Source organism: Salvelinus alpinus, chromosome 4 (assembly GCF_045679555.1).
Source record: "Salvelinus alpinus chromosome 4, SLU_Salpinus.1, whole genome shotgun sequence".
In the NCBI taxonomy this organism is placed as follows: Eukaryota; Metazoa; Chordata; class Actinopteri; order Salmoniformes; family Salmonidae; genus Salvelinus; species Salvelinus alpinus.
Window position 1 is genome coordinate 72900258 of NC_092089.1, and position 13055 is coordinate 72913312.

Below are 13055 nucleotides of genomic sequence, written 5' to 3' on the forward strand. Positions count from 1 at the left end.
CTTTTTGTGTGTTGTTGTGTATAATAACGTCTAGTTTCATGTGTATATGAATGTGTAGGTTCATGTGTTTATTGTATTTTGATGTGTATCGTGGTGCTGTATCTGGAAAAGAGACGTTGGGTCTCAGCATTGACTCCCTGTCAAAATAAAGGTTTAATCAAATTTTAAAAAATTGGTCTGGGAGTTGGCGGGATGAAATTTCAGATGCCACTGACATTGTTGAATCACTGGCAGCCTGGCCGGGAATGCACACCTTACCACTTAGAAAGTTATATCATTTCAGGGGTTAGTGTAGGGAATAAACCTGTTTGTGATCAATCAACTATCTTAAATAGCTTAAAAGCGCAACATTTAAATACATTTTCTGGTTATTCCAAATTGGACTCATGTTTAGTTTTTTTTGCTTTGTTTGAAATAGATGAATTCCAAAGCACAAAATAAGTTGTTTTTGTGTAGGTTATTGAATTGTATAGGCTAACCACTCCTGTCTTTACCTTGTATTGCATGAACTGTATATAGAGCACTGTTTATGACAGCTCTAGACCTCTCCCTTTTCTAGGATGTCTGCAGAAAATAGATTTTGCAACATCCATTACCTCATTACCAGATTCCCCTTTTGTCTGTCTGTAAGCCAACTAATTTGCCGTTTTCACCTTGAGTCAAGTTACTGCTAAGTTGTAGCCAACTAATTTGCCGTTTTCACCTTGAGTCAAGTTACTGCTAAGTTGTAGTAGCCATTTATACATACATTTAGTCTTCCTTCTTGAGGAAAACGCTTTGTTTAAAAGCCCACAGTCAGTAAATCCAGTCAACCAATCCATTACTCCTTGTTACTGCAGGGAGGAGGGGCGAATCCCACGGAGATATGAATTGTGGGCAGAATAGCTTTATGCCAAAAAAGATCTTGATAAACTGTGCAGTTTATCAGAAAATGTCAGAAATGGTTTTCTACTTGCAGAGGCTTGTGGGTTGTGGAGATGCAGTTGTTTGAGCTTTAGAAATGTTTGGACTTTGTTCTGCAGCACCAGTTGACATGTCTGACATCCCCATTGCTTTATACTATAAATGCTTTGCTGTACTTTCTTTACTCCTCTTCGACAAAATGCTAGTTTTGTTCATTCCAGCATAGTTACCAATTCACCTCTGTATACATACAGTGTGAAAAGTCCTTCATTTTCTTATGAAGCATTCAGCTGAAGTCTCCTAGGGAGCAATAGTAATGGTGTCTTTTTGTAGGCACCAATGGAGGCTCCGCCATGGCTCGTTGGCCAAAGCCTATGGGGGAAATAACGTTTTTGGGGGGAGTAAATGTAGAATCTAAGGTCTGCGGTAAACACAGGCTTAGGAGATCTTATACGTGTTATTCTATGAGATCATCTTCATCAGCTAACGTCATTCTTGTTGGTTTTGTTTTGTAGTCTTTGACCAATGACAAGCTGAGAAAACAAGTACAGTACCAGTCAAAAGTTTGGACACACCTACTCATTCAAGGGTTATTCTTTATATTTTTTAATATTTTCTACATTGTAAAATAACAGTGAAGACATCAAAACTATGTTATTTAAAAATATATATATATTTCACCTTTATTTAGCCAAGTAGGCCAGTTGAGAACAGGTTCTCATTTACAACTGCGACCTGGCCAAGATAGAGAAAAGCAGTGCGACAAAAACCACAACACAGAGTTACACATAAACAAATGTACAGTCAATAACACAATACCATTTTTGGGGGAAAAAATCTATGTACAGTGATCCCTCGCCACTTCGCGGTTCACTTATCGCGGATTCGCTATTTCGCGGATTTTCATAATGCATTTTTTTTTTTTTTTTGGTGCATTGTGCTCTGCATTCTGATTCGCTAAAAACTCACTCCCGCTTCTTGTATCAAAACATGCTACGAATTGTGCTATCATTTTGTCGTCTCGTGCAGTTATGTGTACGTACATAAAACAGCTTGGCAAATTTACATTAAATTGGCCAAATTATCTTGTAATTTCGAACATCTCCTAAACCCATAATGTCGACGAAACGGCCTACACGTGAGTCACTGTATTTGTATACATGTAATAGTTGCTAATTGTACAAAAAAAAAAGTTTTCTATTTCGCGGATTTCACTTATCGCGGGTCATTTTCGGAACGTAACCCCCGCGATAAACGAGGGATTACTGTACAGTGTGCGCAAATGTAGAAGAATAGGGAGGTAGGCAATACATAGGTCATAGAGGTGAAATTATTACAATTTAGCACTAACACTGGAGTGATAGATGTGCAGATGATGATGTGCAAGTAGAGATACTGGGGTGCAAAAAAGCAAGAGGGTAAGTAATAATATGGGGATGAGGTAGTTGGGTGTGGTATTTACAGATTGGCTGTGTACTGTACAGGTACAGTGATCGGTAAGCTGCTCTGACAGCTGATGCTTAAAGTTAGAGAGGGAGATATAAGACTCCAGCTTCCGTGATTTTTGCAATTCATTCCAGTCATTGGCAGCAGAGAACTGGAAGGAAAGGCAGCCAAAATAAGTGTTGGCTTTGGGGATGACCAGTGAAATACACCTGCTGGAGCGTGTGCTACGGGTGGGTGTTGCTATGGTGACCAGTGAGCTGAGATAAGGTGGGGCTTTACCTAGCAAAGACTTATAGATGACCTGGAGCCAGTGGGTTTGGCGATGAATATGTAGTGAGGGCCAGCCAATGAGAGAATACATGTCGCAGTGGTGGGTAGTATATGGGGCTTTGGTGACAAAATGGATGGCACTGTGATAGACTACATCCAGTTTGCTGAGTAGAGTGTTGGGGGCTATTTTGTAAATGACATCGCCGAAGTCAAGGATCGGTAGGATAGTCAGTTTTACGAGGGTATGTTTGGCAGCATGAGTGAAGGAGGCTTTGTTGCGAAATAGGAAGCCGATTCTAGATTTAATTTTGGATTGGAGATGCTTAATGTGAGTCTGGAAGGAGAGTTTACAGTCTAACCAGACACCTATGTATTTGTAGCTGTCCACATATTATAGGTCAGAACCGTTCAGGGTAGTGATGCTAGTCGGGCGGGAGGGTGCAGGCAGCAATCGGTTGAAGAGCATGCACTTAGTTTTACTAGCATTTAAAAGCAGTTTGAGTGTTATATGGCGTTGAAGCTCATTTGGAGGTTTGTTAGCACAGTGTCCAAAGAAGGACCAGATGTATACAGAATGGTGTCGTCTGCGTAGAGGTGGATCAGAGAATCACCAGCAGCAAGAGCGACATCATTGATATATACAGAAAAAAGAGTTGGCCCGAGAATTGAACCCTGTGGCACCCCCATAGAGACTTCCAGAGGTCCAGACAACAGGCCCTTCGATTTGACACACTAAACTCTATCTGAGAAGTAGTTGGTGAACCAGGCAAGGCAGTCATTTGAGAAGCCAAGGCTATTGAGTCTGCCGATAAGAATGCGGTGATTGACAGAGTCAAAAGCCTTGGCCAGGTCAATAAAGACGGCTGCACAGTACTGTCTTTTATCGATGGCGGTTATGATATTGTGTAGGACCTTGAGCGTGGCTGAGGTTCACCCATGACCAGCTCGGAAACCAGATTGCAAAGTGGAGAAGGTACCGTGGGACCGAAATGGTCGGTGATCTGTTTGTTAACTTGGCTTTCGAAGATTTTTAGAAAGGCAGGGCAGGATGGATCTCAGGATGGATCTCAAATCTTTGGGGATCTCAGACAATACGAAAGAGAGGTTGAACAGGCTAGTAATAGGGGTTGCAACAATTTCGTCTGATAATTTTAGAAAGAGAGAGTCCAGATTGTCTATTCCAGCTGATTTGTAGGGATCCAGATTTTACAGCTCTTTCAGAACATCAGCTGTCTGGATTTGGGTGAAGGAGAAGCGGGGCTATCTCTGCAGTAGATTGCAACTCCGCCCACTTTGGCAGTTATATCTTGTTGGAACATGTTATAGTTAGGGATGGAAATTTCAGGATTTTTGGTGGCCTTCCTAAGCCAGGATTCAGACACTGCTAGGACACCCGCGTTGGCGGAGTATGCTAAAGCAGTGAATAAAACAAAATTAGGGAGGAGGCTTCTAATGTTAACATGCATGAAACCAAGGATTTTACAGTTACAGAAGTAAACAAATGAGATCGCCTGGGGAATGGGAGTGATGCTGGGGGCTGCCGGGCCTGGGTTAACCTCTACATCACCAGAGGCCAGATGAGGAGTAGGATAAGAGTACGGCTAAAGGCTATAAGAAGTGGTCGCCTAGTGCATTCGGAACAGAGAGTAAAAAGAGCAGATTTCTGGGTGCGGAAGAATAGATTCAAGGCGTGATGTACAGACAAGGGTATGGTAGGATGTGAGTACAGTGGAGAAAACCTAGGCATTGAGTGACGATGAGAGAGGTTTTGTCTCTAGAGACACAATTTAAGCCAGGTGACGTCACCGCATATGTGGGGGGTGGAGCAAAAGGGCTAGCTAACGGATATTGAGCATGGCTGGAGGCTCTTCAGTGAAATAAGACAAAAATCACTAACCAAAACAGCAATAGACAAGGCATATTGACATTAGGGAGAGGCATGTGTAGCCGAGTGATCCGAGCTTGCGGTAGGAATCCGGAGATGTGGTAGAGAAAAAGCAGTCCGATATGCTCTGGGTTGATATCGCGCTGTGCAGACTGGCAGGAATTGACCTGGCTGAGGCTGGCTGATGTCCGCGTTAACGGTAAATACCGCTAGCAGTGGCTAACTGACTAGTAGCTAGTTAGCTGGCTAGCTTCTGATGGGGGTTCTGGTTCTAAAGTATAAAAAAATAGCAGATCCATACCACATTGGGTGAACAGTTTCATTTCATTCATATAACGTCTTCGTATCTCAAAATCATTGTCATGTGGTTAATAAAAATGATATCCAAATCTAAATGAAAATGGTAAACCTAAATAGTAACTTTTATTGCCATTGCCAACTATGTAGAAATACCCTATAAAGCCAAAAAATAAAAACATTGCAGCCTGCAGATAGAAAATATCCTGATAAAAATGAATATCCTATAAATCACATTTCCTATCATGGCCTGTCTGCAACTAACTTGAAACGTATCAACTATTAACTTGGGTCTGGCCCGAAGCTTGCACTAGCAAACTTGCAACATTGTATAAAGTTTGCCAAAAGGCACCTAAAGACTCGCAGTCCATGAGAAACAAGATTCTTTGGTCTGAATCCCAAGCGTAACGTAAGTGGTGGAAAAAGTACCCAAATGTCATGTTTGAATAAAAGTATACATACCTTAATAGAAAGTTACTCAAGTAAAAGTGAAAGTCACCCAGTAAAATACTACTTGAGTAAAAGTCTAAAAGTATTGGGTTGTAAATATACTAAAGTATCAAAAGTAAAAGTATAAATCATTTCAAATTCCTTATATTAAGCAAAGCAGACAGCACCATTTTCTTGTTAAAAATTTCTGGATAGCCAGGGGAACACTCCAACACTCAGAGATCATTTACAAAAGATGCATTTGTGTTTAGTGAGTCTGCCAGATCAGAGGCAGTAGGGATGACCATGTGTTCTCTTAATAAGTGCATGAATTGGATCATTTTCCTGTCCTGCTAAGCATTCAACATGTAATGAGTACTTTTGGTTGTCAGGGAAAATGTATGGAGAAAAAAGTACATAATTTTCTTTTGGAATGTAGTGAAGTAGGAGTACAAGTTGTCAAAAATATAAATAGTAAAGTAAAGATACCCCCAAAAACTACTTCAGTTGTACTTATTTATTTTTTTTACTTACGTGCTTTACACTACTGCGTAACATCTGGAGGAAACCTGGCACCATCCCTACGGTGAAGCATGGTGGTGGCAGCATCATGCTGTGGGGATGTCTTCAGTGGAAGGATCTGGGAGACTACATTTACATATTTTTTTCTTCTTCGTTTTAGTCATTTAGCAGACACTTTTATCCAGAGCAACTTACATGAGCAATTAGGGTTAAGTGCCTTGCACAAAGGCACATCGGCGGATTTTTCATCTAGTCGGCTCAGGGATTCAAACCAGAGACCTTTCGGGTTACTGGCCCAATGCTCTTACCCGCTAGGCTACCCACACAGTCCAGTCAGGATCGAGGGAAAGATGAACAGAGCAAAGTACAGAGAGATCCTTGATGAAAACTTGCTCCCTAGCACTCAGGAACTCAGACTGGGGCATAAATTCACCTTCCAACAGGACATCGACCCTAAGCACACAGCCAAGACAACGCAGGAGTGGCTTCGGGACAAGTCCTTGTGTGGCCCAGCCAAAGCCCGGACTTGAACCCGATCGAACATCTCAGGAGAGACCTGAAAATAGCTTTGCAGCAACACTGCCCATCCAACCTGACAAAGGTTGAGAGGATCTGCAGAGAAAAATGTGAGAAACTCACCAAATACAGGTGTGCCGAACTTGTAACTTCATACCCAAGAAGACTTGAGGCTGTAATCACTGCCAAAGGTGCTTGAACAAAGTACTGAGGAAAGGGTCTGAATAATTATGAAAAATTTGATATTCCATTTTTTATTTGTAATACATTTGGAACATTTAAAAAAAAACTGTTTTTGCTTTGTCATAATGGGGTAGTGTGCAGATTGATGAGATTGACTATTTAATCAATTTTAGAATAAGGCTGTAGCGTAATAAAATGTGGAAAAGTAAAGTGGTCTGAATTCTTTCTGAATGCACTGTGTGTGTATATGTATATATATATAGTGCTGCTTAAAAGTATGTGAATCCTACAGGGCTGGTCATTATTTTGCTATAAAATATTAAAATAAACATTAAATCCTTATCCAAACCCCAATTCGTAATACATTCCAAGTAAATGACAGAAACAATTTTTTAAAATACATTTTCATTGTTTATTTAACAAAATAGGTTTATTTAACAGAAACTCAGATTTGATATGTTCAAAAAATGTGAACCCCTTCAGTCAATAGCTTGTGGCACCTCCATTTAGCAGCGATAATTTAGAGTAAATGTCTCCTATAGCCAGCATTCGGTCTCTGACAAATGTTTTGAGGGATTTTTGCCCACTCCTCCTTATAGAACTCAGCCAATTGAGGTTTGAGGGGTGTCTCGCATGAACTGCCCTCTTCAGGTCCAGCCACAGCATCTTGATTGGATTTAGGTCAGGACTTTGACTTGGCCAATCCAAAACATCTTTCTCCAGAGACGTTCTTTGGTAGATTTGCTTGACAGCTTTGGGTCGTTGTCTTGTTGGAAAACCTTATTTTCAGCCCAGCTTTAGCTCCTTGACTGATGGCATGACGTTCTGTTCAAGAATATCCTGGTATACCTCAGAATTCATGGTTCCCTTAATGATGTGGAGTCATCCAGGTCCAGACGAGGAAAAGCAGCTGAGATCTTGATATTCCCACCACCATGCTTGACTGTTGGGGTAAGGTTATTTTGGTGGTAGGCAGTGTTGGGTTATCGCCAAACATAGCGATGTTGATTGTGACCAAAAAGGTCAGTTTTGGACTCATCGGTCCAGAGAATGGACTTTCAGAAACCTTCAGGTTTCTCCAGGTAGTCTCTGGCAAAGTTAAAATGGGCAGTTTGGTTCTTTTTTGACAGCAGAGGCTTTTTCCTAGCAACCCTCCCATGAATAGCATTTAGATTCACTGTTCTTATTGTTGAAGCACAGTTACCGGAGATGCAGCAAGGGAGGTCTGCAAATCTCTAGATGTTATGTTTGGGTTGGCTTTTACCTGATTTATTATTGTTCTTGAGGCTCTTGGGGATATTTTGGAAGGGTGTCCACTTCTAGGCTGAGTTTCTGTCATTGTAAATGCTCTATTTTCTATTTGTAAAAAGTGGACTGATGGAGCTCAAATCTTTTTGAGGTGATTTTATAGCCTTCCCCAGACTGATGTGACCTCACTACCCTCGTCCTGATGTCCTTTGAGATCTGCTTTCCTCTCGGCATGGTGTGCTTTGCATTCACCTGGATGGGTAGCGCCAAACTGACCAGGTTTCTTATCTCCCGCCCAAACTCTTTCCTAATGATCTCTCCTTTGATTGGTTCATTATTTACCCACCTGATTCTATTTACCTACTTGATTTAACCAATGCATCTTAGGGTTCACATGTTTTTGCACCTACACTAATGATTTTTTAATTGAGTATTTCTACTGCATGCATGATTTCCTCTCCACCAGAGTTTCCCTAACTTGGTCCTCGGGACCCCAAGGGGTGCACGTTTTTGTTTTTGACCTAGAACTACACAGCTGATTCACTAATCATCAAGCTTTGATCATTTGAATCAGTGGTGTAGTGTTAGCGCAAAAACCAAAACGTGAACCACTTGGGGTCCTGAGGATCGAGTTTGGGAAACGCTGCTCTACACCAACGTATGGTATTGGTAAATATAAACCTCTTATGTCAGATCAAAAAGACTGGTTATGATTAAATTAAGATTTCATGGTTAAGACAAAACAAATATGTAATTGCACAAGGGGTTCATATACTTTCAAGCAGCACTGTGTGTGTATATATATATATATATATATATTAGATCATTAGAAATAAATAGTTACATCAGTAGATAACGTGGCTAATAGGCTAGTTTATGACTGACTTGTGATCATTGCCCTTGCTAGTTGAATTGTATGGACATTAGTTTGTTTTCTTTCCAAAATATTGAGTCATTGAAACTGAATCCCGAATGGCTGGAGGCAGCATACAATGTACCAGGCCAGCTGTGATTTACAACCTGATAGCAATATTTGTTGAACTACCAAAACATTTATTGGTGAATTATGAGTCATGCATTGTACTGCATCCATCTATTCTGCAAACAATGCCTAACTCTACGCCATGGAATGCTGTGTCAAATAGAACCTCATTTTAAAACCGTTATAAAGTTGGTTTTGTAGCATAAACTGGGAATTGTATATTTTGGGCTGATATGATTGTCTGTTTGTTTCATATCTACAAAGTAGTTAAAATGCTGTCAGTTCCACTTTAAGGTATACATTAATAATATGCATTTTCCAAATTGGGGGCTGGTTGCTTTTTCTCTTTTTTTTTTTACCCCCCTGATGGGGCATGAGTCAACTGTTGTCATGCAATCTTTTTCTGCTAAGCTCTCCTGACTCTGCAAAGAAGCTGAGCAGGCTGAATGGACTCTCTAAAGGAAGAAATAAAGGTGTGTAACGGTCGTCGTATGAAGAAGGTGTGGACCAAAGCGCAGCGTGGGAAGTGTTCATGATATTTATTTAAAAAACTGAACACTGAGACAAAATAACAAAATGTAACAACACGAAACAGTTCTGTCTGGTGAAGACACAAAAACAGAAAACAACTACCCACAAAAACCACGTGGGAAAAAGATACCTAAGTATGGTTCTCAATCAGAGACAACGATAGACTGCCTCTGATTGAGAACCACACCCGGCCAAACAACAAACAAATACAAAACATAGAAAATGAACATAGAATGCCCACCCAAATCACACCCTGACCAAACCAAAATAGAGACCGGCTCTCTACGGTCAGGGAGTGACAAGGTGTTCCATTCAAATTGATTCTCCTAATGAAGAGTCGTTCGGTTTCTACTGTGGCACTGTGGAATGATAGTAGCTATTGCTTTTCAATGGGGACTCTGCAGTGAGTCGTAGACTCACCTGCAGCTCTACTCCATTAATAGAATGGTGTCATGGCCGGACATGTATATTGGACTTGAGCCAGTCTCCTGCGCCATTGCATGACGGGGGAAATTTCAGGCTCAGCGCCCACTCCATAAAAGCGACTCAGTAAATTTGTAAGACGCGGGCACGGTGCCCAGTGCTGCCTGTCGGCCCAGACATATTCACTAAACATTACAGTGAAACCCACTTTGCACAATGTGGCCGGGCCGTGGACGATGGGGACCGCAGCATAACAGATGGCTGGAGCATTAGGCTCGTTTCACGTTCTCTTTCTTTCTCAAAATGATAATGGGGCTCAGCTATTGGCATATTTTGAGGATGGAATACAAAAGCCCCAAATAGTTGGTGTTATGGTCTGAGGGACAGGATGCGTCACAAATACACTCATCATTCACTGAGGTACTTAGGAAGGTAGTATGGCACCCATCCCATTGTTGTGTTCATTTCAAGCCCCTGTCCCCTTCCTGCAGGAAAGTCAGTTGTCAACAGTTCTGAAAGCAGTTGATTTTTAGGGAAAGAATGGCTCTTTGTCTCGTAACAAGGCCTGCATTGCTGTCACTGTGAATTTGTTTGTCTCTGCAGTAGTTTGGAGCACACAAACTCTGCAGATGGACATTCCTCTTGGCTGGTTTCCCTGCCTGTACTGCAGATTCGATGTGGGGCTGCAGTCGTCAGAAAGAGCAATCAGCCATTTTTCTCTGAGATGGTGCGATGTAATGATTGAGCTTGCAGGTTGATGACTGCGCATTACCCTCCCTTTCTTGCACTTGAGAAAATGAGCTGCTGGAAAATAGAGGATTGGAGGGCAGGTTTGGCTGAAAAAGTGTTTGCTGAGCCGTTGGAATTGCATTCTGACTTAAAGTAACATTTAAAACGCCCTAATTTGGGGATCAGCGAGGGCATGCATAACTAAGGGCTGTTTTAGCGGTGGTGGGGAATTACAACAGCAAAATAACAGTTTCAACACAGGAATCAGGTTGGGGTAGCAGCTCTGTACACAGGCACTAAAGTCTTGCCAGCACAAACATGTGGTTGGAAAATAACGGGAACAAATACAGGGCTGGCATCATGGCATTTATGCACGTAGTCATACTAGGCATTATCATTCCAGCAAATGGGATCTTCACTTTTCCCTTTGGCTTGCACGCTTATGTTATGTCAATACAGCATTTAAACCCTTTGGGTTTGTGAGTATAGCTGAGTGTTGGTTGTTTAATGCTGTACATTATTCACAGTGCATCCAGGCTGTTTTAATGGGTGTGTGTAGGCTCAAATACTGACATGGATTTGTAACGACTCTTAAATTATTTCCCTGACTATTTCAGACAGTTGTCGTCCATGTAAGCATGGCTTGTCTTCATTTGATTCATGTGGACCTGCTCGGGTCTCTTTTCAATTGAAATTCAGTTATTTTCTCTCACATTTTCTCTCAGCATACGGCTAATAAACAATCGAGAGGATTGAGTCTATATGCAGTGTTATACAGTCTATATGCAGTGTTATACAGTCTATATGCAGTGTTATACAGTCTATATGCAGTGTTATACAGTCTATATGCAGTGGTATACAGTCTATATGCAGTGTTATACAGTCTATATGCAGTGTTATACAGTCTATATGCAGTGTTATACAGTCTATATGCAGTGTTATACAGTCTATATGCAGTGTTATACAGTCTATATGCAGTGTTATACAGTCTATATGCAGTGTTATACAGTCTATATGCAGTGTTATACAGTCTATATGCAGTGTTATACAGTCTATATGCAGTGTTATACCGTCTATATGCAGTGATATCTGTACTGCAGATTTCAATTCCCTAAAGAGGTTTCAGTTTTAGAGATTGCGTTTGCACTGCGAAGGCCTGTCAAGAGCCTGAAAGCTAAACTGTGGATGGAGAGAAAGTTTCTAAGATACAATCAAACGTTTGCTACAGACTGACATTAAATCTATTTTTGTTGTAGGTGGACTTTCATCCTCACCTCTCCTCAACAGTATCAACTTGCCGTGGGAAGCGTTAGGTGCACAGAGAGATTTCTAAATCGTTCCTCTTCTATGTTGCCCTACAGGTGTGTTCTCCTCCCACTCTTGAGCGCCAAGCCGCCTCAGCAGGCCCTCTTCCTCCTGGTAGACTCTATTGACGAAGGCTGTCAGCTGGGTGAGGGGGAACAGAGGTCTTCCGGTTCAGGCACCCCCAGAACCATCGCTGAGCTTCTGGCCAGCCACCATGAGTTCTTCCCACCCTGGCTCCTCCTCATCTGCTCAGCACGCCGACAGAACAAGGCCATCACCAAACTGTTCACAGGTCTGAGTACATTTGTTTGGGTACCTTTCGGGTCGGGTGATAGGGTTTTCATTTCTTTTGGGATCCATATGGTGAGGCTTATATACAGCAGTTGGTATATGTTGTTTAGTATATCCACGTAATGAGTCGTTTTTCACCAAATGGAAAGATGTATCGCAGAACACATTTTACTTCTCTTTAGACATCACACATTGCCACACAAACAAACAATTAATGGGAATGTCGCATCGTGTACTGACACTAGTCTGCCACTTGTGGCTCCTTGAAGAATACAACTTCCTCTTAACTGCTTTTGTTTGCATACATTAAGCATATGTTTCTCAAGAGATATATAGATTTCCTTTGGGTTTTCTGTAAGGCAATCATAGTAAAAGCCTTTTCAGTTATATTTAAACTCTTACTGAGCAGGTTATGCCATTTTCTTCTGGAGTACAGATGATTCTATTCCGTGTCGTGATAAATGTCAGCCTTTTCGGCAGCTATTAAACAAAGCACATGTCATGCTGTGCTTCCAGCCACGTCGGCTCAGCGAATGCTAATTCCATATAGATTTTAACATCATGAAATGCTAAAAAGATTAGGTCCTGCCACAGAACGCCTAAATATCACGGTGTCTTGCGAAAACGACTACTGCTCTATGTGCCATGACAAGCCGAACTAGCGGCCATTATCGAGCTGTCAGAATACCAGCCCACTATTGGGTGATGAGCAGAGAGGCTGGCGTAACATTAATCGAACCAGTAAGAGAGCGTGGGTGTAATACCCGCCGCAGAGCCTGCACTGTTGTGTCCCCTTTAGCTCTTCAAACACTATGTGGGGGATTCGGATGCCCTCCTGTTGCTGCTTGAAACATCATGTAAAACCCTATTTAAAACAGCCCTGTTTATTCTGTGCTCTATTCAGAAAGTGGTTGCCAATTGCAATTAGGGTTTCTGCTGAATAGAATTCCTATGCTATGCTAGTTTAGGTATTACTGCCTGTGGGCAGGGTTAACGCAGGGAAGCTGGCAGTTCTGAACAAGACGATATACTGATTCCTATTCTGCCACATAACTACAAATGTTAGTAAGATGGGCAAACAACTCAAGAAATGTC

General features: G+C 41.6%; 1 protein-coding gene across 3 annotated transcripts in view; it reads left to right on the top strand.

Moving 5' to 3' along the window:
• LOC139574401 (ankyrin repeat domain-containing protein 50-like) overlaps positions 1-13055 on the top strand; it is a 42120-nt gene that overhangs the window by 11437 nt on the left and 17628 nt on the right. For 2 of the 3 annotated variants that reach the window (XM_071398934.1, XM_071398935.1), the window contains exon 3: positions 11726-11961. The exons of the other annotated variant lie outside the window; for it this stretch is intronic. In XM_071398934.1, coding sequence (XP_071255035.1) covers positions 11726-11961 — 236 coding nt within the window. The remainder of the gene's footprint in view (positions 1-11725; positions 11962-13055) is intronic. 3 annotated transcript variants of the gene reach the window in all.